Source organism: Ranitomeya variabilis, chromosome 4, assembly GCF_051348905.1.
Source record: "Ranitomeya variabilis isolate aRanVar5 chromosome 4, aRanVar5.hap1, whole genome shotgun sequence".
NCBI lineage: Eukaryota > Metazoa > Chordata > Amphibia > Anura > Dendrobatidae > Ranitomeya > Ranitomeya variabilis.
The window spans coordinates 430,974,480-431,001,241 of NC_135235.1; the positions used below are offsets into that span (position 1 = coordinate 430,974,480).

Consider the following 26,762-nt stretch of genomic DNA (forward strand, 5'->3'; position numbering starts at 1 on the left):
ATCATGGTTTGGGCCTGCTTTTCTTCAGTAGGGACAGGGAAGATGGCTAAAATTGATGGGAAGATGGATAGAGCCAAATACAGGACCATTCTTGAAGAAAACCTGTTGGAGTCTGCAAAAGACCTGAGACTGGGACGGAGATTTGTCTTCCAACAAGACAATGATCCCAAACATAAAGCAAAATCTACAATGGAATGGTTCACAAATAAACATATCCAGGTGATAGAATGGCCAAGTCAAAGTCCAGACCACAATCCAATCGAGAATCTGTGGAAAGAGCTGAAAACTGCTGTTCACAAACAATCTCCATCGAACCTCACTGAGCTCGAGTTGTTTGCCAAGGAAGAATGGGCAAGAATTTCAGTCTCTCGATGTACAAAACTGATAGAGACATACCCCAAGCGACTTGCAGCTGTAAGCGCAGCAAAAGGTGGTGCAACAAAGTATCGAGTTAAAGGGGCCGAATAATATTGCACGCCCCACTTTTCAGTTTTTGAATTTCCACAAAAATTTAAAATAACCAATAAATTTTGTTCAACTTCACAATTGTGTTCCACATGTTGTTGATTCTTTACCAAAAATTTGCATTTGGTATCTTTATGTTTGAAGCATGATATGTGGGAAAAAGTTGAAAAGTTCCAGGGGGCCGAATACTTTCGCAACACAGTGTACATGTTTGGGATGTCTACGCCTATAATGAATGATGGTATTGCCTGACAGTGGTTTTCTAAAAATAGAGGAAACAATAAATTCACCCACCGCACCGACGAACAACCGTGTTTGAAACGTGTTGCTTGTTCTTGTTCCTGTCCTGCATTTTTTTCAATTTTTTTTGAGGGAATAAAGATTATTCTGAAAATTTTACCAGAAGCTGGAACATTTTTTCTTCTTTTTGCAATTGCTACACATGAGTGGTCAGCTCGTGGTTTTGTGCACGCTGGACTCCTATAACCTTCAGCGGTGAACTGGTATTATCCCTTCTGTTTTCTGCTTAAAATAGAGCTACATTTATGGCATATCTAATGTATGCACCATAAGTGCCTCAGGGGTTGGACCCCCACCCTTTAGACTACCATCAGATTTTAATCCCTTACCAACATATGACGTTCAGTACATCATATGACTGCTTCCCGACTCTGCAGGAACAAAGCCCACATCTTTGCTGGCAGATGATGGTTACAATATTCAGCTGTCATCTGCTGCTAAAATCTGCACATTGAGCAGAGCTCTTCTTGCAGCTGTTAACTTGTTAAATGCCGCTATCAATCTCTGACAGAGGCATTTAGAGCGCATCAGCAAAAGAGCGCATCATCCTATGCCCCCATCAGTGCTCCAGTGACTTGATCATAGAGCGATTATGGGTTGGCAGGATAGCCAGGGGTCTGCAGAAGAACCCATGCTTGTCATGATGGCACTGTGAATGCCTGCTTTTGGCTGGTGCCCATAAGAAACCGAGACTTTTACTATATACATTTATACTGTTGTATTGCTGTTTATAACAAAAGCAATAGGATGATCATAGGTTCAAGTCCCCTAAGAAGACTAACAAATGTGTAAAGTAAAAAAAAAGTTTTAAAAATATGAAAATAAACTTAAAAAAGTTCAAATCACCCACCTTTTTCGCCATTAAAAATACAAAAATAATAATGAAAAAAATACACGTGTGACATCCCTAAATCCGTAAAAGTACGATCCATCAAAATATAAAATGAGTTAACCCAATCAGTAAACATCGTAATGATAAAAAGAACCTGAACACCAGAATCACGTTTTTTTGGTGGCCACCACAACACTTTAAACAAAATGGAATAAGAGCATATCACAACATCGTATATACCCCAAAATAAAAACGTCATCTCAGGAATAGGGTTGAGCGAAACGGGTCGATCATTTTCAAAAGTCGCCGACTTTTGGCTAAGTCGGCGTCTCATGAAACCCGATCCGACCCCTGTGCTTGTCGGCCATGCGGTACGCGACTTTCGCGCCAAAGTCGCGTTTCAATGACGCGAAAAGCGCCATTTCTCAGCCAATGAAGGTGAACGCAGAGTGTGGGCAGCGTGATGACATAGATCCTGGTCCCCACCATCTTAGAGAAGGGCATTGCAGTGATTGGCTTGCTGTCTGCGGCGTCACAGGGGCTATAAAGGGGCGTTCCCGCCGACCGCCATCTTACTGCTGCTGATCTGAGCTTAGGGAGAGGTTGCTGCCGCTTCGTCAGAAGCAGGGAGAGCGTTAGGCAGGGTCCACTAACCACCAAACCGCTTGTGCTGTAGCGATTTCCACTGTCCAACACCACCTTTGGTGTGCAGGAACAGTGGAAGCTATTTTATTTTTATTTTTTTCCTCAGCGCTGTAGCTCATTGGGCTGCCCTAGAAGGCTCCGTGATAGCTGTATTGCTGTGTGTACGCCACTGTGGAAACCAACTGCTTTTTTCAAAGCACATATCCTCTTGTTCCTTTCTGCACAGCTATCTTTTTTGTTTGTCCACACTTTTTATTTAATTTGTGCATCAGTCCACTCCTATTGCTGCCTGCCATACCTGGCTTAGATTACTGCAGGGAGATAGTAATTGTAGGACAGTCCCTGTTTTTTTTTTTTTGTGGGAGATTAAGATTGGCATTTCTGCTACAGTGCCATCCCTGTGTGTGCCATCTCTCACTGAGTGGGCCATAGAAAGCCTATTTATTTTTTCCGTGATTTGTTTTCTAAATTCTACCTCAACACAAAAACACTACATCAATCAGTGGTAGAAAAATATTGGCCTCAGTCAGGGCTTGTGTGCCACTGCTGTGTGTGCTATCTCTTATTCAGTGGGCTATAGAAAGCCTATTTATTTATTTATTTTTTTTCTTATTATTTGGTTTCTAAAGTCTCCCTGAAAAAAAAATAAATAAATAAAAAAACAGTGGGAGAGTAATATTGCCCTTTCAGCTTGTGTGCCAGTCTTGACTCCTGGGTGTGCCACCTCTCTCTCATTCAGTGGGCCATAGAAAGCCTATTAATTTTTTTGGTTTTTTTAATATTATTTGGTTTCTAAAGTCTCCCTGAAAAAAAAAAAAAACATAAAAAAACAGTGGGAGAGTAATATTGCCCTTTCAGCTTGTGTGCCAGTCTTGACTCCTGGGTGTGCCACCTCTCTCATTCAGTGGGCCATAGAAAGCATTTTTTTTTTCCTTGATTTGTGTTCTAAAATCTACCTCAACACAAAAACACTACATCAATCAGTGGTAGAAAAATATTGGCCTCAGTCAGGGCTTGTGTGCCACTGCTGTGTGTGCTATCTCTCATTCAGTGGGCTATAGAAAGCCTATTTATTTATTTATTTTTTTTCTTATTATTTGGTTTCTAAAGTCTCCCTGAAAAAAAAAAAAAAAAAAAAAAACAGTGGGAGAGTAATATTGCCCTTTCAGCTTGTGTGCCAGTCTTGACTCCTGGGTGTGCCACCTCTCTCTCATTCAGTGGGCCATAGAAAGCCTATTTATTTTTTTGGTTTTTTTAATATTATTTGGTTTCTAAAGTCTCCCTGAAAAAAAAAAAAAACATAAAAAAACAGTGGGAGAGTAATATTGCCCTTTCAGCTTGTGTGCCAGTCTTGACTCCTGGGTGTGCCACCTCTCTCATTCAGTGGGCCATAGAAAGCCTATTTATTTTTTTTTTAAAATATTATTGGGTTTCTAAAGTCTCCCTTAAAAAACAAAAAATACATAAAAAAACAGTGGGAGAGTAATATTGCCCTTTCAGCTTGTGTGCCAGTCTTGACTCCTGGGTGTGCCACCTCTCTCATTCAGTGGGCCATAGAAAGCCTATTTATTTTTTTTTTAAATATTATTGGGTTTCTAAAGTCTCCCTTAAAAAACAAAAAATACATAAAAAAACAGTGGGAGAGTAATATTGCCCTTTCAGCTTGTGTGCCAGTCTTGACTCCTGGGTGTGCCACCTCTCTCATTCAGTGGGCTATAGAAAGCCTATTTATTTATTTATTTTTTTTCTTATTATTTGGTTTCTAAAGTCTCCCTGAAAAAAAAAAAAAAAAAAAAAAACAGTGGGAGAGTAATATTGCCCTTTCAGCTTGTGTGCCAGTCTTGACTCCTGGGTGTGCCACCTCTCTCATTCAGTGGGCCATAGAAAGCATTTTTTTTTTTCCTTGATTTGTGTTCTAAAATCTACCTCAACACAAAAACACTACATCAATCAGTGGTAGAAAAATATTGGCCTCAGTCAGGGCTTGTGTGCCACTGCTGTGTGTGCTATCTCTCATTCAGTGGGCTATAGAAAGCCTATTTATTTATTTATTTATTTTCTTATTATTTGGTTTCTAAAGTCTCCCTGAAAAAAAAAAATAAATAAAAAAACAGTGGGAGAGTAATATTGCCCTTTCAGCTTGTGTGCCAGTCTTGACTCCTGGGTGTGCCACCTCTCTCTCATTCAGTGGGCCATAGAAAGCCTATTTATTTTTTTGGTTTTTTTAATATTATTTGGTTTCTAAAGTCTCCCTGAAAAAAAAAAAAACATAAAAAAACAGTGGGAGAGTAATATTGCCCTTTCAGCTTGTGTGCCAGTCTTGACTCCTGGGTGTGCCACCTCTCTCATTCAGTGGGCCATAGAAAGCCTATTTATTTTTTTTTTTAAATATTATTGGGTTTCTAAAGTCTCCCTTAAAAAACAAAAAATACATAAAAAAACAGTGGGAGAGTAATATTGCCCTTTCAGCTTGTGTGCCAGTCTTGACTCCTGGGTGTGCCACCTCTCTCTCTCATTCAGTGGGCCATAGAAAGGCTATTTATTTTTTTGGTTTTTTTAATATTATTTGGTTTCTAAAGTCTCCCTGAAAATAAAAAAAAAAAAACTTAAAAAAACAGTGGGAGAGTAATATTGCCCTTTCAGCTTGTGTGCCAGTCTTGACTCCTGGGTGTGCCACCTCTCTCTCTCATTCAGTGGGCCATAGAAAGGCTATTTATTTTTTTGGTTTTTTTAATATTATTTGGTTTCTAAAGTCTCCCTGAAAAAAAAAAAAAAATAAATTAGGTGGGAGATTAATATTGACATTAGTGCTTGAGTGACAGTCCTGCGTGTGTGTCATCTCTGTGATTTTGTGCCACAGAAAACAGAGTGTGTAACATTGTGCCTGATTTTCCTTGTGGTCTCACCAACCTGTTAAGGGATATTGAAATCATACTGAAGTTATAGCTCACCGTGTAAGTTGTTTGACAGCAACAAATAAAGTTACTTTGGTTAAGATTTTAAAACAATGAGGAAGTCTGGTGCAAGAGGTCGTCGTGGGCGTTCATTGTCAGCTGGTAATGATGGTAGTGGTAGTGGAGCATCAGGTGGTCGTGGGGATAAAAATATTCCACCTAAGTCTGGAGCTGTGGAGCCAGTTTCGTCGTCAGGCTACACAAGGCCTCGAACGCTCTCTTTTCTGGGAGTAGGAAAACCGCTTTTAAAGGCGGAGCAGCAACAGCAAGTTTTGGCTTACATTGCAGACTCAGCCTCTAGCTCTTTTGCCTCCTCTTCCGAAACTGGTAAATGTAAAAGCAGCGCGTCGCTTGTGGATGTTCACGGTCAGGGACAAGTCGCTTCCTTGTCCTCCTCAGCAAAAACTACAACAAGAGAGAAGGATGCAGCAGGCGACACAACGGGTCACTCCATGGAGCTCTTTACACATACCGTCCCTGGCTTAGAAAGTGAAACATTTAACAGGCCATGCCCATTACAAGTATATTCTGACATGGAGTGCACTGATGCACAGCCACAGCCAGAGTACTATGCTGCTCCTTTGACTCAGACCACCACATTGCCCTCTCAGGGTACAGATCCACAATCAGACCCTGATGAGACTATGTTGCCCCGCCACGAACGCTATACCACCGACCGACACAGTGACACAGACGAAGTTGCACACGAGCTCGAAGAGGAGGTAATAGATGACCCAGTTATTGACCCCGATTGGCAGCCATTGGGGGAACAGGGTGCAGGCGGCAGTAGTTCAGAAGCGGAGGTGGAGGAGGGGCCGCAGCAGGCATCAACATCGCAACAGGTTCCATCTGCCGGGCCCGTATCTGGCCCAAAACGCGTGTCAAAGCCAAAACCTGTTGGAGGACAGCGTGGCCATCCGGTTAAAGCTCAGTCTGCAATCCCTGAAAAGGGATCCGAGTCTAGGAAGAGTGCAGTCTGGCATTTTTTTAAACAACATCCAACTGATCAGCGCAAAGTCATCTGTCAAAAATGTTCAACTAGCTTAAGCAGAGGTCAGAATCTGAAAAGTCTAAATACTAGTTGCATGCATAGACACTTAACCACCATGCATTTTCAAGCCTGGACTAACTACCAAACGTCCCTTAAGGTTGTAGCACCCTCGGCCAATGAAGCTAGTCAGCAACGCAACATCCCTTCCGTCACTGTAAGGCCACCATTTTCCGCACCACCGGCAGTATCTGTGCAGGTTTCTTTGCCAGCCAAAAGCAGTCAGGGTCAGGGAACCACCAGTTTTGTAGGAGGAAATATTGCATCTAGGGCACCGGCGGAAACAATACCGTCTCCAACCGTCTCTCAGTCTGCCATGTACAGCGGCACACCCGAAAGTTCCACGATCTCCAGCTCTCCAGTCCAGCTCACCCTACATGAGACTCTGGTTAGAAAAAGGAAGTACTTATCCTCGCATCCGCGTACACAGGGTTTTAACGCCCACATAGCTAGACTAATCTCGTTAGAGATGATGCCCTACCGGTTAGTTGAAAGCGAAGCTTTCAAAGCCCTGATGGAGTACGCTGAACCACGATACGAGCTACCCAGTCGACACTTTTTTTCCAGAAAAGCCATCCCAGCCCTGCACCAGCATGTTAAACAGCGCATCGTCCATGCACTCAGGCAATCTGTGAGTACAAAGGTGCACCTGACTACAGATGCATGGACCAGTAGGCATGGCCAGGGACGTTATGTGTCCATCACGGCACACTGGGTGAATGTGGTGGATGCAGGGTCCACAGGCGACATCAATTTAGGGACAGTTGTGCCTAGCCCACGGTCTAGGAAACAGTTGGCTGTAGGCGTTCGCACCCCCTCCTCCTCCTCCTCCTCGTCCTCCTGCAGAAGCTACAGCTCTTCCACAGAACGCAGTCTGCCAACCACTCCATCGGCAGATGACACTGTTGCACACCAGTTGTCCCATTATGGGCCAGCTACTGCCAAGCGTCAGCAGGCTGTATTGGCTATGAAGTGTTTGGGCGACAACAGACACACCGCGGAAGTTCTATCCGAGTTCTTGCAACAAGAAACGCAGTCGTGGCTGGGCACAGTAGATCTTGAGGCAGGCAAGGTAGTGAGTGATAACGGAAGGAATTTCATGGCTGCCATCTCCCTTTCCCAACTGAAACACATTCCTTGCCTGGCTCACACCTTAAACCTGGTGGTGCAGTGCTTATTGAAAACTTATCCTGGGTTCTCCGACCTGCTCCTCAAAGTGCGTGCACTTTGCTCACATATCCGACGTTCGCCTGTACACTCCAGCCGTATGCAGACCTATCAGCGGTCTTTGAACCTTCCCCAGCATCGCCTAATCATAGACGTTGCAACAAGGTGGAACTCAACACTGCACATGCTTCAGAGACTGTGCGAACAGAGGCGTGCTGTTATTTATTTGTGGGAGGATACACGGGCAGGCAGTAGGATGGCAGACATGGAGTTGTCAGGTGTGCAGTGATCTAAGATACAAGACATGTGTCAAGTCCTTCAGTGTTTTGAGGAATGCACACGGCTGGTTAGTGCAGACAACGCCGTAATAAGCATGAGCATCCCCCTAATGCGTCTGCTGATGCAAAGTTTGACGCACATAAAGGAGCAGGCGTCTGCACCAGAGGAAGAGGAAAGCCTTGATGACAGTCAGCCATTGTCTGGTCAGGGCAGTGTACAGGACGAGGTAGCGGGCAAAGAGGAGGTGGAGGATGAGGAGGATGATGGGGATGAGTATATTTTTAATGCCGAACCTTTCCCGGGGGCACAGGAAATTGGTTGCGTGTCACGGCCGGTTTCTGGTTTTTTGAGGGACACAAGTGACGTAGATTTGCCTGCAACTGCCCCTCAACCAATCACAACCGGAGATTTGACAACTGGAACTTTGGCCCACATGGCGGATTATGCCTTACGTATCCTAAAAAGGGACACACGCATTACGAAAATGATGAACGATGACGACTACTGGTTGGCCTGCCTCCTTGATCCACGCTATAAAGGCAAATTGCAAAATATTATGCCACATGAGAACTTGGAACTAATATTAGCAACCAAACAATCAACTCTTGTTGACCGTTTGCTTCAGGCATTCCCAGCACACAGCTCACGTGATCGTTCTCACACGAGCTCCAGGGGGCAGCAGACTAGGAGTGTTAGGGGTGCACACATCAGAAGTGGCGTTGGACAGAGGGGTTTTCTGACCAGGTTGTGGAGTGATTTTGCTATGACCGCAGACAGGACAGGTACTGCTGCATCAATTGAAAGTGACAGGAGACAACATTTGTCCAGTATGGTTACTAACTATTTTTCATCCCTTATCGATGTTCTCCCTCAACCGTCATTCCCATTTGATTACTGGGCCTCCAAATTAGACACCTGGCCAGAATTGGCAGAATATGCATTGCAGGAGCTTGCTTGCCCGGCAGCAAGTGTCCTATCAGAAAGAGTATTCAGTGCTGCAGGTTCAATATTAACCGAAAAAAGGACTCGTCTGGCTACCCAAAATGTTGACGATCTAACATTCATTAAAATGAACCACAACTGGATTTCGAAATCTTTTGCCCCACCTTGCCCGGCCGACACCTAGCTTTCCTATGAAAAGCTCGTGCCTGTGAATTACTTTTCTAATGTCTAATTTGCTGCAGCTGATTGTACAGCATACGACATGTTTACACCTCCCTAAATGGCAAAACTCCCCACACGGGGCCGTGGTATCGCGACTTGGCGCAAGCACCCGTGAGACTGCTGTTTGTCTGAAGAGGTGGGTGTGCTCGCTTTTGGTTGACGGCATTGCTACTGGGTCCCTCATAGTACAATGTAGTGTCTCTGGCGGTGGTGGTGCGCACCCAACGTCAGACACACCGTTGTAACATGAGGGGCCCTGGGGCGGTCCCGCCGGCCTCAAGAGAGTTCCCCCCTACCCCAGCTCAAAATGTGCTCTACCACGTGCAAAATTATGTCGCACAGCTCCACCAATCTTTAGTCTATTCGCTGACATCATTCAATGTCTGGCACTGACAATACAAATTTGTAGACATCTATGATGCAACTTAAAGTAGTCTGTGTCTGTGTCCTATATTGGCACCATTAAATAGTTACTGCCAAATTACTATGTCAGAAACTCAGTAGATGAGCCCACCCCTGTACCTAAGTATGCCACCTTTTTTTTTGTTTTGGTTGTTTTGCGAGACATTAACATCTATTTATATTTTGGGAGTACTGGGACAGACACTCCTTGCACTACTCCTCCACTCACCACCAAGCTGCCTGTGTATCCATGTAACCGCTGTAAAGCTGCCATGAGCCTATTGTTTGTTATTTTAGGCCTTTGATAGCCTGTCTGCGGTCCCTACTTTAAATACTCCTCCACTGACCACCAAGCTGCCTGCCCGTGTATCCATGTAACCGCTGTAAAACTGCCATAAGCCTATTGTTTGTTATTTTAGGCCTTTGATAGCCTGTCTGCGGTCCCTACTTTAAATACTCCTCCACTCACCACCAAGCTGCCTGTGTATCCATGTAACCGCTGTAAAGCTGCCATGAGCCTATTGTTTGTTATTTTAGGCCTTTGATAGCCTGTCTGCGGTCCCTGCTTTAAATACTCCTCCACTCATCACCAGCTGCCTGCCTGTGTATCCATGTAACCGCTGTAAAGCTGCCATGAGCCTATTGTTTGTTATTTTAGGCCTTTGATAGCCTGTCTGCGGTCCCTACTTTAAATACTCCTCCACTGACCACCAAGCTGCCTGCCCGTGTATCCATGTAACCGCTGTAAAACTGCCATGAGCCTATTGTTTGTTATTTTAGGCCTTTGATAGCCTGTCTGCGGTCCCTACTTTAAATACTCCTCCACTCACCACCAAGCTGCCTGTGTATCCATGTAACCGCTGTAAAGCTGCCATGAGCCTATTGTTTGTTATTTTAGGCCTTTGATAGCCTGTCTGCGGTCCCTACTTTAAATACTCCTCCACTCATCACCAGCTACCTGCCCGTGTATCCATGTAACTGCTGTAAAGCTGCCATGAGCCTATTGTTTGTTATTTTAGGCCTTTGATAGCCTGTCTGCGGTCCCTACTTTAAATACTCCTCCACTGACCACCAAGCTGCCTGCCCGTGTATCCATGTAACCGCTGTAAAACTGCCATAAGCCTATTGTTTGTTATTTTAGGCCTTTGATAGCCTGTCTGCGGTCCCTACTTTAAATACTCCTCCACTCACCACCAAGCTGCCTGTGTATCCATGTAACCGCTGTAAAGCTGCCATGAGCCTATTGTTTGTTATTTTAGGCCTTTGATAGCCTGTCTGCGGTCCCTACTTTAAATACTCCTCCACTCACCACCAAGCTGCCTGTGTATCCATGTAACCGCTGTAAAGCTGCCATGAGCCTATTGTTTGTTATTTTAGGCCTTTGATAGCCTGTCTGCGGTCCCTACTTTAAATACTCCTCCACTCACCACCAAGCTGCCTGTGTATCCATGTAACCGCTGTAAAGCTGCCATGAGCCTATTGTTTGTTATTTTAGGCCTTTGATAGCCTGTCTGCGGTCCCTACTTTAAATACTCCTCCACTCATCACCAGCTGCCTGCCCGTGTATCCATGTAACTGCTGTAAAGCTGCCATGAGCCTATTGTTTGTTATTTTAGGCCTTTGATAGCCTGTCTGCGGTCCCTACTTTAAATACTCCTCCACTCACCACCAAGCTGCCTGTGTATCCATGTAACCGATGTAAAACTGCAGTATTTTGCTTATAAAAAAGAAAATACTGGAGAGATATCAAATGCAGACATTTTAACATTAAAAACAAAAACACATACAACAAAAAACTGGTACAGTACAAAAATTGGCCACCAGCTACAAAAACTTTCTCCTGCAAGTAGTTAACTGAAAGTTTTTTTTCCATTGAAAACACAGATATGGCATCCACCGAGTGTTGTCCTGTCGCGTCTTCTTTATATTATTGCCAAGAAGCTGCAACTGAATAAAGCTGAGCTTCTACCTTCTGCCTCTTATTAACTGCTTTTTTTAAAAAAAATTGTCCACCAGCTACAAAAACTTGCTCCTGCAAGTAGTTAACTGAAAGGTTTTTTTCCATTGAAAAAACAGATATGGCATCCACCGAGTGTTGTCCTGTCGCGTCTTCTTTATATTATTGCCAAGAAGCTGCAACTGAATAAAGCTGAGCTTCTACCTTCTGCCTCTTATTAACTGCTTCTTTTTTATAAAATTGGCTGTTCCGGCCTACTAAAGGTGTCTGTCTGCCCCTGCCTGGTGTTGTCCTCAACTGAATAAAGCTGAGCTTCAACCTTCTGTTCCAAATTACCATTTTTAAAAATGCAATTGGCTGTTCCGGCCTACTAAAGGTGTCTGTCTGCCCCTGCCTGGTGTTGTCCTCAACTGAATAAAGCTGAGCTTCTACCTTCTGCCTCTTACTAACTGCTGTTTTTTTTTTAAAATTGGCTGTTCCGGCCTACTAAAGGTGTCTGTCTGCCCCTGCCTGGTGTTGTCCTCAACTGAATAAAGCTGAGCTTCAACCTTCTGTTCCAAATTACCATTTTTAAAAATGCAATTGGCTGTTCCGGCCTACTAAAGGTGAATGTCTGCCCCTGCCTGGTGTTGTCCTCAACTGAATAAAGCTGAGCTTCTACCTTCTGTTCCAAATTACCATTTTTAAAAATGCAATTGGCTGTTCCGGCCTACTAAAGGTGAATGTCTGCCCCTGCCTGGTGTTGTCCTCAACTGAATAAAGCTGAGCTTCAACCTTCAGTTCCAAATTACCATTTTTAAAAATGCAATTGGCTGTTCCGGCCTACTAAAGGTGTCTGTCTGCCCCTGCCTGGTGTTGTCCTCAACTGAATAAAGCTGAGCTTCTACCTTCTGCCTCTTACTAACTGCTGTTTTTTTTAAAAATTGGCTGTTCCGGCCTACTAAAGGTGTCTGACTGCCCCTGCCTGGTGTTGTCCTCAACTGAATAAAGCTGAGCTTCAACCTTCTGTTCCAAATTACCATTTTTAAAAATGCAATTGGCTGTTCCGGCCTACTAAAGGTGAATGTCTGCCCCTGCCTGGTGTTGTCCTCAACTGAATAAAGCTGAGCTTCTACCTTCTGTTCCAAATTACCATTTTTAAAAATGCAATTGGCTGTTCCGGCCTACTAAAGGTGAATGTCTGCCCCTGCCTGGTGTTGTCCTCAACTGAATAAAGCTGAGCTTCAACCTTCAGTTCCAAATTACCATTTTTAAAAATGCAATTGGCTGTTCCGGCCTACTAAAGGTGTCTGTCTGCCCCTGCCTGGTGTTGTCCCCAACTGAATAAAGCTGAGCTTCTACCTTCTGCCTCTTACTAACTGCTGTTTTTTTAAAAAATTGGCTGTTCCGGCCTACTAAAGGTGTCTGACTGCCCCTGCCTGGTGTTGTCCTCAACTGAATAAAGCTGAGCTTCAACCTTCTGTTCCAAATTACCATTTTTAAAAATGCAATTGGCTGTTCCGGCCTACTAAAGGTGAATGTCTGCCCCTGCCTGGTGTTGTCCTCAACTGAATAAAGCTGAGCTTCTACCTTCTGTTCCAAATTACCATTTTTAAAAATGCAATTGGCTGTTCCGGCCTACTAAAGGTGAATGTCTGCCCCTGCCTGGTGTTGTCCTCAACTGAATAAAGCTGAGCTTCAACCTTCAGTTCCAAATTACCATTTTTAAAAATGCAATTGGCTGTTCCGGCCTACTAAAGGTGAATGTCTGCCCCTGCCTGGTGTTGTCCTCAACTGAATAAAGCTGAGCTTCTACCTTCTGTTCCAAATTACCATTTTTAAAAATGCAATTGGCTGTTCCGGCCTACTAAAGGTGAATGTCTGCCCCCGCCTGGTGTTGTCCTCAACTGAATAAAGCTGAGCTTCAACCTTCAGTTCCAAATTACCATTTTTAAAAATGCAATTGGCTGTTCCGGCCTACTAAAGGTGTCTGTCTGCCCCTGCCTGGTGTTGTCCTCAACTGAATAAAGCTGAGCTTCTACCTTCTGCCTCTTACTAACTGCTGTTTTTTTAAAAAATTGGCTGTTCCGGCCTACTAAAGGTGTCTGACTGCCCCTGCCTGGTGTTGTCCTCAACTGAATAAAGCTGAGCTTCAACCTTCTGTTCCAAATTACCATTTTTAAAAATGCAATTGGCTGTTCCGGCCTACTAAAGGTGAATGTCTGCCCCTGCCTGGTGTTGTCCTCAACTGAATAAAGCTGAGCTTCTACCTTCTGTTCCAATTTACCATTTTTAAAAATGCAATTGGCTGTTCCGGCCTACTAAAGGTGAATGTCTGCCCCTGCCTGGTGTTGTCCTCAACTGAATAAAGCTGAGCTTCAACCTTCAGTTCCAAATTACCATTTTTAAAAATGCAATTGGCTGTTCCGGCCTACTAAAGGTGTCTGTCTGCCCCTGCCTGGTGTTGTCCTCAACTGAATAAAGCTGAGCTTCAACCTTCAGTTCCAAATTACCATTTTTAAAAATGCAATTGGCTGTTCCGGCCTACTAAAGGTGTCTGTCTGCCCCTGCCTGGTGTTGTCCTCAACTGAACAAAGCTGAGCTTCCACATTCTGGCTTTCGCCCTATACTATCAGATATTAAACTGCATTTGGCCTACTAGTGTGGTTATGCCCTTGAAACAGTGTCTGCTGCTCTTGGGTTTGCTACTCCACTGAACAAAGCAATGCCGCCTGTTTAGTCCTGTTACCAATTTTGAACTGCATTTAGCCTACTTTATTCTTTGGCCCTATATCTGTTTCCTCCTCATCCTGCCCATTGCCCAGCCACTGCTAGATGAGTCTGCTGGTACATTGACCTAGACCACTACATTCCCCTTATACTCTACACAGCCAGAATCTGACCCTGCTGAAAGTAAGGTTCCCCTTCCCGCATGTTATACCACCTTACACAGGGACAGAGAGGAAGGTGCAGATGAAAGTGCAGGTTCCTTCATCAGGTGGGGGGGCATACTCGTTGGCGACGTCACTGGCACAGGGCCCCTCAGAGTACGCAAAAGTGTCGCTGCTGGTGGGAGGCGCCCCCGCCATGCAAACACACATCGCTGTACTTTGAGGGGCCCTGTGCCAGTGCCAATGTGAACGAGTGGGCCCCCCCTGCTTGCTCAGGATCACAGCACTTGCAACGTTGAAATACTTACCTTTCCCTGCAACACCGCCGTGACGTAGTCCGCATTTCCTGGGCCCACGAAAAACTTGAGCCGGCCCTACTCCCCCCACAACTTTTGCCAAATGACCCCCAATTCCCTATGCCCAACTATTATTATAAAGTTAATTAAGATTGACAAGCTTCAGAAACAAGAATGGATGTTTTTGGCATTAAAATGGGCACTGTAGGTGTTTTCCTGGCCTCCACTCACTGCCGACTATGCTTCCCCATTGACTTGCATTGGGTTTCGTGTTTCGGTCGATCCCCGACTTTTAGCGATAATCGGCCGACTGCACTCGACTCGACTCTGGACAAAATCGGGTTTCACAAAACCCGACTCGATCTTAAAAAAATGAAAGTCGCTCAACTCTACTCAGGAAGCCCTCATACAGCCTGATCGACCGAAAATTGAAAAAGTTATCAGGTTTTTTAAAATAGCAGCACAAGTTAAAAATTTTATTTTTTTACACATTTCCAAAGATTTCTTTACCACTTACATAAAATTATTCATTTTTGGTATCTTTATAATGACTAGGAGAATTATATTTCTGGGTACCTTTCACTGGATAATGAACGCAGTAAATTTAAAAAATTGCGGAATTGCGCTTTTTTGCAATCCTGTCACACTTTGGAATTGTTTTCCCGCTTTTCAATACGTCACATGATAAAATAAATGGTGTCAGTCAAAGAAACAAGTCTTCATATGGCTATGCCGACGGAAAAGAAAAGGTTATGACTCATGCAAGATGGGTAAGAAAAAATAAAAAATGAAAATATAGAAACAGAAAACAGCCATGACCGGAAGGGGTTAAACTTTAATTGTATTGAGACCTGGAGAGTTTAATCCCCAGTACTCCATAGACTGAATATATTGTATATTCTAAAATGCTCTTGATAAATCTATAAGAGAGAAGTTAACTTTTTTTAATTGTATTGTGTATTGTTTGAAGATGTCTAGTGTTTTGTAATCCATATTGTAATGTATCAATCTCTTCTCGTTCATGGATATTCATGTTCTATGCACAGTGTTAACGAACCACGTGTGGACAGATGCACGGTCCATTAACCTCTTTGTTCCTTTGTTTAATGCTACATTATGGTTCCCTCTGTATGAAATTACGTCTCAATTACATATTTCTAAAGCCTTGACCCTTACATCTGGCCATCCATTTTTTTTTTTCTCCCACATTATAGTGAATGTGATGCCGGAATTGATCTTATAATTTTCTGTATTCTGTTCTTAAGCATCTACAGTAGTGTACCAGACAAAAAATGGTCCTGTTTCCTCTTTTGGATCCACTACTTTGTCATCCATTCTTTCTGACTAGTTATATACAGTTAGGTCCATATATATTTGGACAGAGACAACATTTTTCTAATTTTGGTTATAGACATTACCACAATGAATTTTAAACAAAACAATTCAGATGCAGTTGAAGTTCAGACTTTCAGCTTTCATTTGAGGGTATCCACATTAAAATTGGATGAAGGGTTTAGGAGTTTCAGCTCCTTAACATGTGCGACCCTGTTTTTAAAGGGATCAAAAGTAATTGGACAGATTCAATAATTTTAAATAAAATGTTCATTTTCAGTACTTGGCTGAAAACCCTTTGTTGGCAATGACTGCCTGAAGTCTTGAACTCATGGACATCACCAGGCTCTGTGTTTCCACCTTTTTGATGCTCTGCCAGGCCTTCTGTTATGATTTTCCCAATGGCAGGGAAATCAAAATAACAACGGACTAGCTCTCGGGTGATGGGAACTAAAGTGACCGTGACCTGAACCTGACACGACACTGGAAGTAGCCGGGGAGTGTTTCCTACGATGCCCTAGACACCACGCGCCAGCCGGAGATCTAACTACCCCTATCAGAGGAATATACAGGCCTGCCTTACCTCCAGAGATGAACCCCAAAAGGAGATAGCAGCCCCACACAGATATTGACGGTGAGTCAAGAGGAAAAGACATACGTAGGATGAACAGCAGATTTAGCACAGTGAGGTCCGCTTACTAGATAGCAGAAGTACAGGAAAGAGTCACTTCACGGTCAACTTCAAAACACTACTCAAAAACACCATCCTGAAATTACTTTAAAACTCCAGTGACAACTCATGCCACTGGAGTGGCAATTCCAGTCCACGAGAGCTTCCAGCTACAGAGAGTCACATTGCAAATAGCTGGACAAAAATAGAATAAACTAGAAACAAAATTCAACTTAGCTGAACAGGATCTTGAGGCAGGAGAATGCAACAGAATGCTACTGATACATTGTTGGCCGGCATCAGACCAGCAGCCAAGCAGCCTTAAATAGGAAACTCCCCTAATGGGTGTCAACAGGTGATCAAGGATAGAAGAAGGCAAATAAGTGGCACTACCATAAAACACCACCGGGGGAGCCCACAAACAGAATTCACAACAGTACCCCCCCCTTAAGGAGGGGGCACCGAACCCTCACCAGAACCACCAGGGCGATCTGGATGAGCACTATGAAATGCACGAACCAAATCAGGAGCATGAACATCAGATGCTGTCACCCAAGAATTATCCTCCTGACCATAGCCTTTCCACTTAACCAGATACTGAAGTTTCCGTCTGGAAACACGGGAGTCCAAGATCTTTTCCACCACATACTCCAACTCACCCTCAACCAGCACAGGAGCAGGAGGATCAGCAGACGGAACAACCGGCACCTCATACCTCCGCAACAATGACCGATGAAAAACATTATGAATAGTAAAAGATGCTGGGAGGTCCAAACGAAAGGACACAGGATTGAGAACCTCCAGAATCCTATAAGGGCCGATAAACCGAGGCTTAAACTTAGGAGACGAGACCTTCATAGGAACATATCGAGAAGACAACCAAACCAGGTCCCCAACACAAAGACGAGGACCGACACGCCGATGACGATTAGTGAACTGTTGAGTCTTCTCCTGGGACAACTTCAGATTGTCCACAACCTGTCCCCAAATCTGATGCATTCTATCAACCACAGCATCTACTCCAGGACAATCCGAAGACTCCAATTGACCGGACGAAAAGCGAGGGTGAAACCCTGAATTACAAAAAAATGGAGAAACCAAAGTGGCAGAACTGGCCCGATTGTTGAGGGCAAACTCTGCCAATGGCAAAAAATCAAGCCAATCGTCCTGATCAGCGGACACAAAACACCTCAAGTAAGTCTCCAAGGTCTGATTAGTACGCTCAGTCTGGCCATTAGTCTGAGGATGGAATGCAGACGAAAAAGACAAGTCGATGCCCATCCTGGCACAGAACGCCCGCCAAAATCTAGACACAAACTGAGTACCCCTGTCAGACACTATATTCTCAGGAATACCATGCAAACGCACAACATTCTGAAAAAATAGAGGGACCAGCTCAGAGGAGGAGGGCAATTTGGGCAAAGGTACCAAGTGAACCATCTTGGAAAAACGGTCACACACCACCCAGATGACGGACATCCTACGAGAAACAGGAAGGTCAGAAATAAAGTCCATAGAGATGTGCGTCCAAGGCCTCTTAGGAATAGGCAAGGGCAACAACAACCCGCTGGCCCGGGAACAGCAGGGCTTAGCCCGAGCACAAACATCACAAGACTGCACAAAAATACGTACATCTCGAGACAAGGAAGGCCACCAGAAGGACCTAGACACCAGATCCCTGGTGCCAAAAATTCCAGGATGACCTGCCAACGCGGAAGAGTGAACCTCCGAAATAACTCTACTGGTCCAGTCATCAGGGACAAACAATCTACCAGGCGGACAGCGATCAGGCCTATCCACCTGAAACTCCTGCAAAGAGCGCCGCAGGTCTGGGGAGACAGCTGACAATATCACCCCATCCTTCAGGATGCCAGTAGGTTCGGAATCACCAGGCGAGTCAGGCTCAAAACTCCTAGAGAGGGCATCCGCCCTCACATTCTTAGACCCAGGCAGATATGAAACCACAAAATTAAATCGAGAGAAAAACAACGACCAGCGCGCCTGTCTAGGATTCAGACGCCTGGCTGACTCAAGATAAATTAGATTTTTGTGGTCAGTCAAGACCACCACCTGGTGTCTAGCACCCTCAAGCCAATGACGCCACTCCTCAAATGCCCACTTCATGGCCAAAAGCTCCCGATTTCCAACATCATAATTTCGCTCAGCGGGCGAAAACTTTCGAGAGAAAAACGCACATGGTCTCATCACTGAGCAGTCAGGACCTTTCTGCGACAAAACTGCACCTGCTCCGATCTCGGAAGCATCTACTTCAACCTGGAACGGGAGCGAAACATCAGGCTGGCGCAACACAGGAGCAGAAGAAAAGCGGCGCTTAAGCTCCCGAAAGGCCTCCAGAGCCGCAGAGGACCAATTAGCAACATCAGCACCCTTCTTGGTCAAATCAGTCAAAGGTTTAGCAATGGCAGAAAAACCCGCTATGAATCGGCGATAGAAATTAGCAAATCCCAAGAATTTCTGAAGACTCTTTAGAGAAGTAGGTTGTACCCAATCACAAATAGCCTGAACCTTAACAGGGTCCATCTCCATAGATGAAGGGGAAAAAATATATCCCAAAAAGGAAATTCTCTGAACCCCAAAAATACACTTTGAGCCCTTCACAAATAGAGAATTAGCTCGTAAAACCTGAAAAACTCTCCTGACCTGTTGAACATGAGATTCCCAGTCCTCCGAAAAAATCAAAATATCATCCAAATACACAATCATAAATTTATCCAGATATTCACGGAAAATATCGTGCATAAAGGACTGAAAAACGGAAGGGGCATTCGCGAGACCGAAAGGCATTACCAAATACTCAAAATGGCCTTCAGGCGTATTAAATGCGGTCTTCCACTCATCCCCCTGCTTAATCCGCACCAAATTATACGCACCACGTAGATCGATCTTAGTGAACCACTTCGCCCCCTTTATGCGAGCAAAAAGATCAGTCAGTAAAGGTAACGGATACTGGTATTTAACTGTAATCTTATTCAGAAGTCGATAGTCGATACAAGGTCTCAATGAACCATCCTTTTTACCCACAAAGAAAAACCCTGCCCCCAGTGGAGACAAAGAGGGGCGAATATGACCCTTTTCCAAAGATTCTCTGATATACTCCCGCATAGCAGTATGTTCAGGTACAGACAAATTAAACAAGCGACCCTTAGGAAATTTACTACCGGGAATCAACTCAATAGCGCAGTCACACTCTCTGTGAGGAGGGAGAGAATCAGCTTTAGGCTCCTGAAAGACATCATAAAAATCTGACAGAAATGCTGGGATCTCAGAGGGAGTAGATGAAGAAATGGGAACCAAAGGTGCATCCCCATGAATCCCCTGACATCCCCAGCTCAGCACAGACATTGATCTCCAGTCCAAGACTGGATTATGAATTTGTAACCATGGTAATCCAAGTACTAATACGTCATGTAGATTATATAACACAAGGAAACGAATAATCTCCTGATGGTCTGGGGACAGATGCATAGTCACTTGTGTCCAATATTGTGGTTTATTGCTAGCCAAAGGTGTAGAATCAATACCCTTTAAGGGAATAGAAACCTCCAGAGGCTCTAAATCAAACCCACAACGCTTGGCAAAGGACCAATCCATGAGACTCAGAGCGGCGCCAGAATCCACATAAGCATCCACAGTAACAGATGATAAAGTACAAATCAATGTCACGGACAAAAGAAATTTAGACTGCAAGGTACCCATAGAAAAAGATTTATCAACCTTTTTATCAACCTTCTTTATGCGTTTAGAGCATGCTGATATAACATGAGCTGGATCTCCACAATAGAAGCACAACCCATTTTTGCGCCTGTAATTCTGTCGTTCGCCTCTAGACAATACACTATCGCATTGCATATGCTCTGGTGCCTTTTCAGAGGTCACCGCCAAATGATGCACAGGTTTTTGCTCAGAAGATACCGCCATATGGTGCACAGGTTTTTGCTCAGAAGATACCGCCATATGGTGCACAGGTTTTTGCTCAAAAGATACCGCCATATGGTGCACAGATTTTTGCTCAGAAGATACCGCCATATGGTGCACAGATTTGCGCTCCCGTAAACGCCGATCAATCTGGATAGCCAATTTCATGGCATCATTCAGACCTGTAGGCACAGGGAACCCCACCATGACATCCTTCACGGCATCAGAGAGACCTTCTCTGAAATTAGCTGCTAGAGCGCACTCATTCCATTTAGTAAGCACCGACCATTTACGAAATTTTTGGCAGTATATCTCAGCTTCATCTTGCCCTTGAGAAAGAGCTATCAAGGCTTTCTCAGCCAAAATCTCTAAATTAGGTTCTTCATAAAGCAACCCCAAAGCCAGAAAAAACGCATCTACATTTAATAACGCAGGATCCCCTGGCGACAATGCAAATGCCCAACTTTGTGGGTCACCCCGCAATAGAGAAATAACAATTTTAACCTGTTGCGCAGGATCACCAGCAGAGTGAGATTTCAGAGACAAAAACAATTTACAATTCTCTCTGAAATTCAAAAAACGGGATCTGTCTCCGGTAAAAAATTCAGGCATAGGGATCTTAGGTTCAGACATTGGAGCACGTATAACAAAATCTTGTAAGTTCTGGACCTTTGAAGCCAGGTTATTCAGACCTGCAACCAAACTCTGTGGATCCATGATTCAAACAGGTGTAACCAAAGCCATTCAGAGATTAAGAGGAGAGGAAAAAAAAAAAGGCTGAAGACTGCAGTTTAAGCAAGGAGTACAAATAAGCACTAAGGTGCACTTTCCAAACACAGAAGGAAAAAAAACCTTTTCATATCCTTTCCTGCTTTAGTGCATAGTTTTAACACATGTGGGCCGGCCAAACTGTTATGATTTTCCCAATGGCAGGGAAATCAAAATAACAACGGACTAGCTCTCGGGTGATGGGAACTAAAGTGACCGTGACCTGAACCTGACACGACACTGGAAGTAGCCGGGGAGTGTTTCCTACGATGCCCTAGACACCACGCGCCAGCCGGAGATCTAACTACCCCTATCAGAGGAATATACAGGCCTGCCTTACCTCCAGAGATGAACCCCAAAAGGAGATAGCAGCCCCCCACAGATATTGACGGTGAGTCAAGAGGAAAAGACATACGTAGGATGAACAGCAGATTTAGCACAGTGAGGTCCGCTTACTAGATAGCAGAAGTACAGGAAAGAGTCACTTCACGGTCAACTTCAAAACACTACTCAAAAACACCATCCTGAAATTACTTTAAAACTCCAGTGACAACTCATGCCACTGGAGTGGCAATTCCAGTCCACGAGAGCTTCCAGCTACAGAGAGTCACATTGCAAATAGCTGGACAAAAATAGAATAAACTAGAAACAAAATTCAACTTAGCTGAACAGGATCTTGAGGCAGGAGAATGCAACAGAATGCTACTGATACATTGTTGGCCGGCATCAGACCAGCAGCCAAGCAGCCTTAAATAGGAAACTCCCCTAATGGGTGTCAACAGGTGATCAAGGATAGAAGAAGGCAAATAAGTGGCACTACCATAAAACACCACCGGGGGAGCCCACAAACAGAATTCACAACAGCCTTCACTGCGGTGGTTTTCAGTTGCTGTTTGTTTGTGGGCCTTTCTGTCTGAAGTTTCGTCTTTAACAAGTGAAATGCATGCTCAATTGAGTTGAGATCAGGTGACTGACTTGGCCATTCGAGAATATTCCACTTCTTTGCTTTAATAAACTCCTGGGTTGCTTTGGCCTTAGGTTTTGGATCATTGCCCATCTGTAGTATGAAACGATGACCAATCAGTTTGGCTGCATTTGGCTGGATCTGAGCACACAGTATGGCTCTGAATACCTCAGAATTCATTCGGCTGCTTCTGTCCTGTGTCACATCATCAATAAACACTAGTGACCCAGTGCCACTGGCAGCCATGCATGCCCAAGCCATCACACTGCCTCCGCCGTGTTTTACAGATGATGTGGTATGCTTTGGATCATGAGCTGTACCACACCTTCCCCATACTTTTCTCTTTCCATCATTCTGGTAGAGGTTGATCTTGGTTTCATCTGTCCAAAGAATGTTCTTCCAGAACTGTGCTGGCTTTTTTAGATGTTTTTTAGCAAAGTCCAGTCTCGCCTTCTTATTCTTGATGCTTATGAGTGGCTTGCACCATGCAGTGAACCCTCTGTATTTACTTTCATGCAGTCTTCTCTTTATTGTAGATTTGGATATTGATACGCCTACCTCCTGGAGAGTGTTGGTCACTTGGTTGGCTGTTGTGAAGGGGTTTCTCTTCACCATGGAGATTATTCTGCGATCATCCACCACTGTTGTCTTCCGTGGGCGCCCAGGTATTTTTGCATTGATGAGTTCACCAGTGCTTTCTTTCTTTCTTACGATGGACCAAACTGTAGATTTTGCCACTCCTAATATTGTAGCAATTTCTCGGATGGGTTTTTTCCTGTTTTCGCAGCTTAAGGAAGGCTTGTTTCACCTGCATGGAGAGCTCCTTTGACCACATGTTTACTTCACAGCAAAACCTTCCAAATGCAAGCACCACACGTCAAATCAACTCTAGGCCTTTTATCTGCTTAATTGAGAATGACATAACGAAGGGATTGCCCACACCTGTCCATGAAATAGCCTTGGAGTCAATTGTCCAATTACTTTTGGTCCCTTTAAAAACAGGGTGGCACATCTTAAAGAGCTGAAACTCCTAAAGCCTTCATCCAATTTTAATGTGGATACCCTCAAATGAAAGCTAAAAGTCTGAACTTCAACTGCATCTGAATTGTTTTGTTTAAAATTCATTGTGGTAATGTCTATAACCAAAATTAGAAAAATGTTGTCTCTGTCCAAATATATATGGACCTAACTGTATGTGAATCAAGCCTAAAGAGGTAGGTTTTTGGAGAACAACATAGAAATTTTTGCTGATTTTCAATATCTACAGCTCGATTTGTATTTTAATTTTTTAGGCATATTTCCATTTTAATTAAATTAATCGTTTGAATAAGGCATTAAGGCATCTAAAGGCATTAGTTTTTAATTTGCGTTTTTCATCGACATGAAAAATTAAAACTGGTTGTGACCCATCCGGTAAAAAAACTAAAACAAAAAAACTGAAAGATCAGCAAAATCAGAGTTAGGTTCTATTCACATTTTTGTTTTTTAGTAGCTTCATTGTAAAAGTCGCCCAGCTGAATACATTTATTATCACAATAACTGACTTCATATGTAATTTATGTGTGCTATAGTGCAATCCTTTTTTAATCTTCTTTCCCTTTAAATATTGTCCCAACATAACAATAGAATTTCAAAGTCTATTATCTTTTTTCGCTATTGGAGAGCGTAAAGGGCTTTTCTTATCTTAGAAAAAAACAATTTTCAAACATAAGAAGACAACTATAAAATATAACTTTCATAGACTGACTATAAATGCATTGTGACCTAGACCGATACTGGGAGCCCATTAATTTTACAATACTGTAGAGTGTACTGGTGCTGTACATTTATATATAATAAGTACAGAACCAAATTTTGTAACTATTATTACAGCCTTAACAGAAAACATGCCAGCAATATTATACTACAGTGCAGAGGTATTATTATCTATTCTAAAAAACATGTGTTATATTAAGTCCTGTCCTATTATCCAATCACACCTAATTATATACCTACAGTTTAACCAATTCTGGAATTTGTCTTTCTGTTATACTCTTAAGGTTTTATAGATATTTAGCTGCTCAGAGCCACCAGAGGTTTAGTTATTTTTGTGGCTATCTGAAAGGGCCCATATGACGAAGGTTAACTTGATAAGCAGAAATCGTAGATAAGAAAGCATGTAGAGCCTGAAGGTTCCACCAAGCTGACCAGGTATAGTGTCCAATTATGGTGGGCCATTTTTATATGAATCTCTTAGTTTCATATGTGAATATTTTACACTTAGGCTGCTTTCACACTGGCGTCGGCACGGGGCCGTCGCTATGCATCGGTCCGACGTGCCGACACGCGTTGTGAAAGTGATGCCCGACGTGGGCAGCGGAAGCAGTCTTACGACGCTTCCGCTGCCCCATTGTAAGGTCCGGGGAAGAAGGTGGCGGAGTTTCGACCGCATGTTCGGTCGAAAATGGTGGACAAAACGCGCAAAAAAAGTTACATGTAATTTTTTTTGTGCCGGCGGTCCGCCAAAACACGACGCAACCGTCACACGACGGTTGTGACGTGTGGCGATACGTCGCAATGCGTCAGTAATGTAAGTCTATGGGGAAAAAACACATCCTGCAGACAACTTTGCAGGATGCGTTTTTTCTCCTAAACGACGCATTGCGACGTATTGCAAACGACGCTAGTGTGAAAAGAGCCTAAAATAAGGAGCCCAACTGACACAACTTCTCTGATATACCATGTGAAGCAGAAAATTCATCAGTAATTATTACACTTCTTGTGGAATGATCCAGTCTTATGCATTTGTTACAATAATTTTTAATACTTGTGTGCATTTGTTTTGAGACTGGTGAAGAGAAGAACTCAACATTCTGCATAGGTGACAACACGTATTGTTGGGGAGTACTAGGATTATCGGGAGACTTTGAGGTACCCAGTCTATGTCCAGCGTGCATACCCAGCCAGAATCAATAATGGCAGCCACAATGTTGGCAGACAAGTAGATTTGGATAATACCAAAGAGTTATGTTTAAAAATAAGCAACTGATAAAATCCAAAAATAGGCATTGAAAATTGTGGACTTGCTAAAGAATATAGGTCAGGAAATGATCATAAACATTATGATTATTGACCAGTGGAAAGCAATCACAGTTCTATAATATTAGGATTAATGGAGTGGCAATTAGAATTAGAACCAGTTCCACCGTGAGGGTCTCCAGGACTCCGAAATCATTAAAAACACTCTTTTTTATTCATATAAAGATGAGTGGAATACAAAAAAATAAAATTCAGCAATGGATAACTAGGTTTTAATCTATTGCATTAAATGAGTTATCATATGAATAAAGAAATCTTTTATTAATGATTTTGGAGTGCTGAAGGACCTCATCTTTAAACTGGATGTGTGTTCCTGGATGAGCCAGCCATGCTTAACCCCATGTACCGCAGAATGTTTTCCCACTTGAAAAAACTCTGCTAAAATGAGTGAGGAGGATCAATCTCTTATTTTTGATAATTATAATTAGTCACATGAAGGTTCACTTTTAGAGATGTCAGATTAATATTGAACCATATCATAAAATGTCATCCATTCGGATCTATAATATGGGAATCCCAACAGCATCTAGATTTAGCAGTTTGGCATTTTGCCCAGTTATCTCAATGTTAACCTAGAGATGGCTCTCCCAGCGAGATGATTGAGACTACAGACACATGTCAGAAGTTGTATAAAAGTGAACCTACATTTGAGTTTTAATAAAAAATATCTTAAAAACAATCTGTGTTTTGTATATTAAAATACATTCTGAAATTTTAAATATCTAATTTGACTGCATAAAAAACTAAATTGACCCAAAAGTCCATATAATCTCTATGAGGAATCATAGCTGGTTTACCCGGTCTTCTCTTTCATAACCATGGAAGACGTGAATCACCCAGAGCTTAGGAATAAATTACGATTGAAACACCTAATGGGTTTCTAATTACCTAAGCACTTACTTGTTCCTTCCGGCATTTTTCAGATTCATTTAGCCTCCTTCACACAAATGTGATCAGAAAATCTCTTTAGACAACTGTTATTTTCTTCTCAAGTAAATCAGGTCTGTGCTCGTAGGCCTTTCCCCAAGTAGCACTTTGCTGCATTACCACCAAACGAATAGGCGACCTGTTCTCTGGCACTGTCTCCGGAGCATACTCCTTACTAGGATCCTTTCCCCGGCAGTCATACAACACACAGGAGATCAGAAAAACCAGCAGGAGAATGACATAACTGGCCACCAGAATTATTAAGTTTAGAGTCACCGGGTCAATTTCCAAATAAAACTCCATTACATCTTACACATTCTTTTGCTACACTTCTGGGCTATGGATTCCTTCAGTTCTGTCAGAGCAGGGAGAGGTGAATGGATTCTAATGGATGCAAAGGATTGTGTGGTAAAAATACATTTAATCCCCTCCACTCATTTCTAGGCTGCATGATTAAAGCGGCTCAATTTAATAACTTAATCCTCTCCCTTTGAAGACCACATAGAAGATGCATTTTGCCTGATTGAAGTGAAAGCGTGGTCATATCAAGCTGATTAAATATGAAGATAGGTGCTGCCATTATTTTTCTGATTTTATATTGATAATAAACTGACCTTTATGGGTTGTGCCAGGGGGCATTTACACAGTTGAATTGTTATTTATTGATAGGGGCATTGGTTATAAGATTTCACCCTTTAAAATATTCAG

General features: G+C 43.2%; 1 protein-coding gene across 1 annotated transcript in view; it reads right to left on the bottom strand.

The window, feature by feature from the left end:
- Positions 1–26,434, bottom strand: part of SMIM36 (small integral membrane protein 36) — a 37,210-nt gene extending 10,776 nt beyond the window's left edge. The window contains exon 1 of the mRNA XM_077257587.1: positions 26,028–26,434. Within this exon, the coding sequence (XP_077113702.1) occupies positions 26,094–26,357 (264 nt within the window). The 5' untranslated portion in view covers positions 26,358–26,434 and the 3' untranslated portion in view covers positions 26,028–26,093. The remainder of the gene's footprint in view (positions 1–26,027) is intronic.
- Between the last annotated feature and the right edge of the window lie 328 nt (positions 26,435–26,762).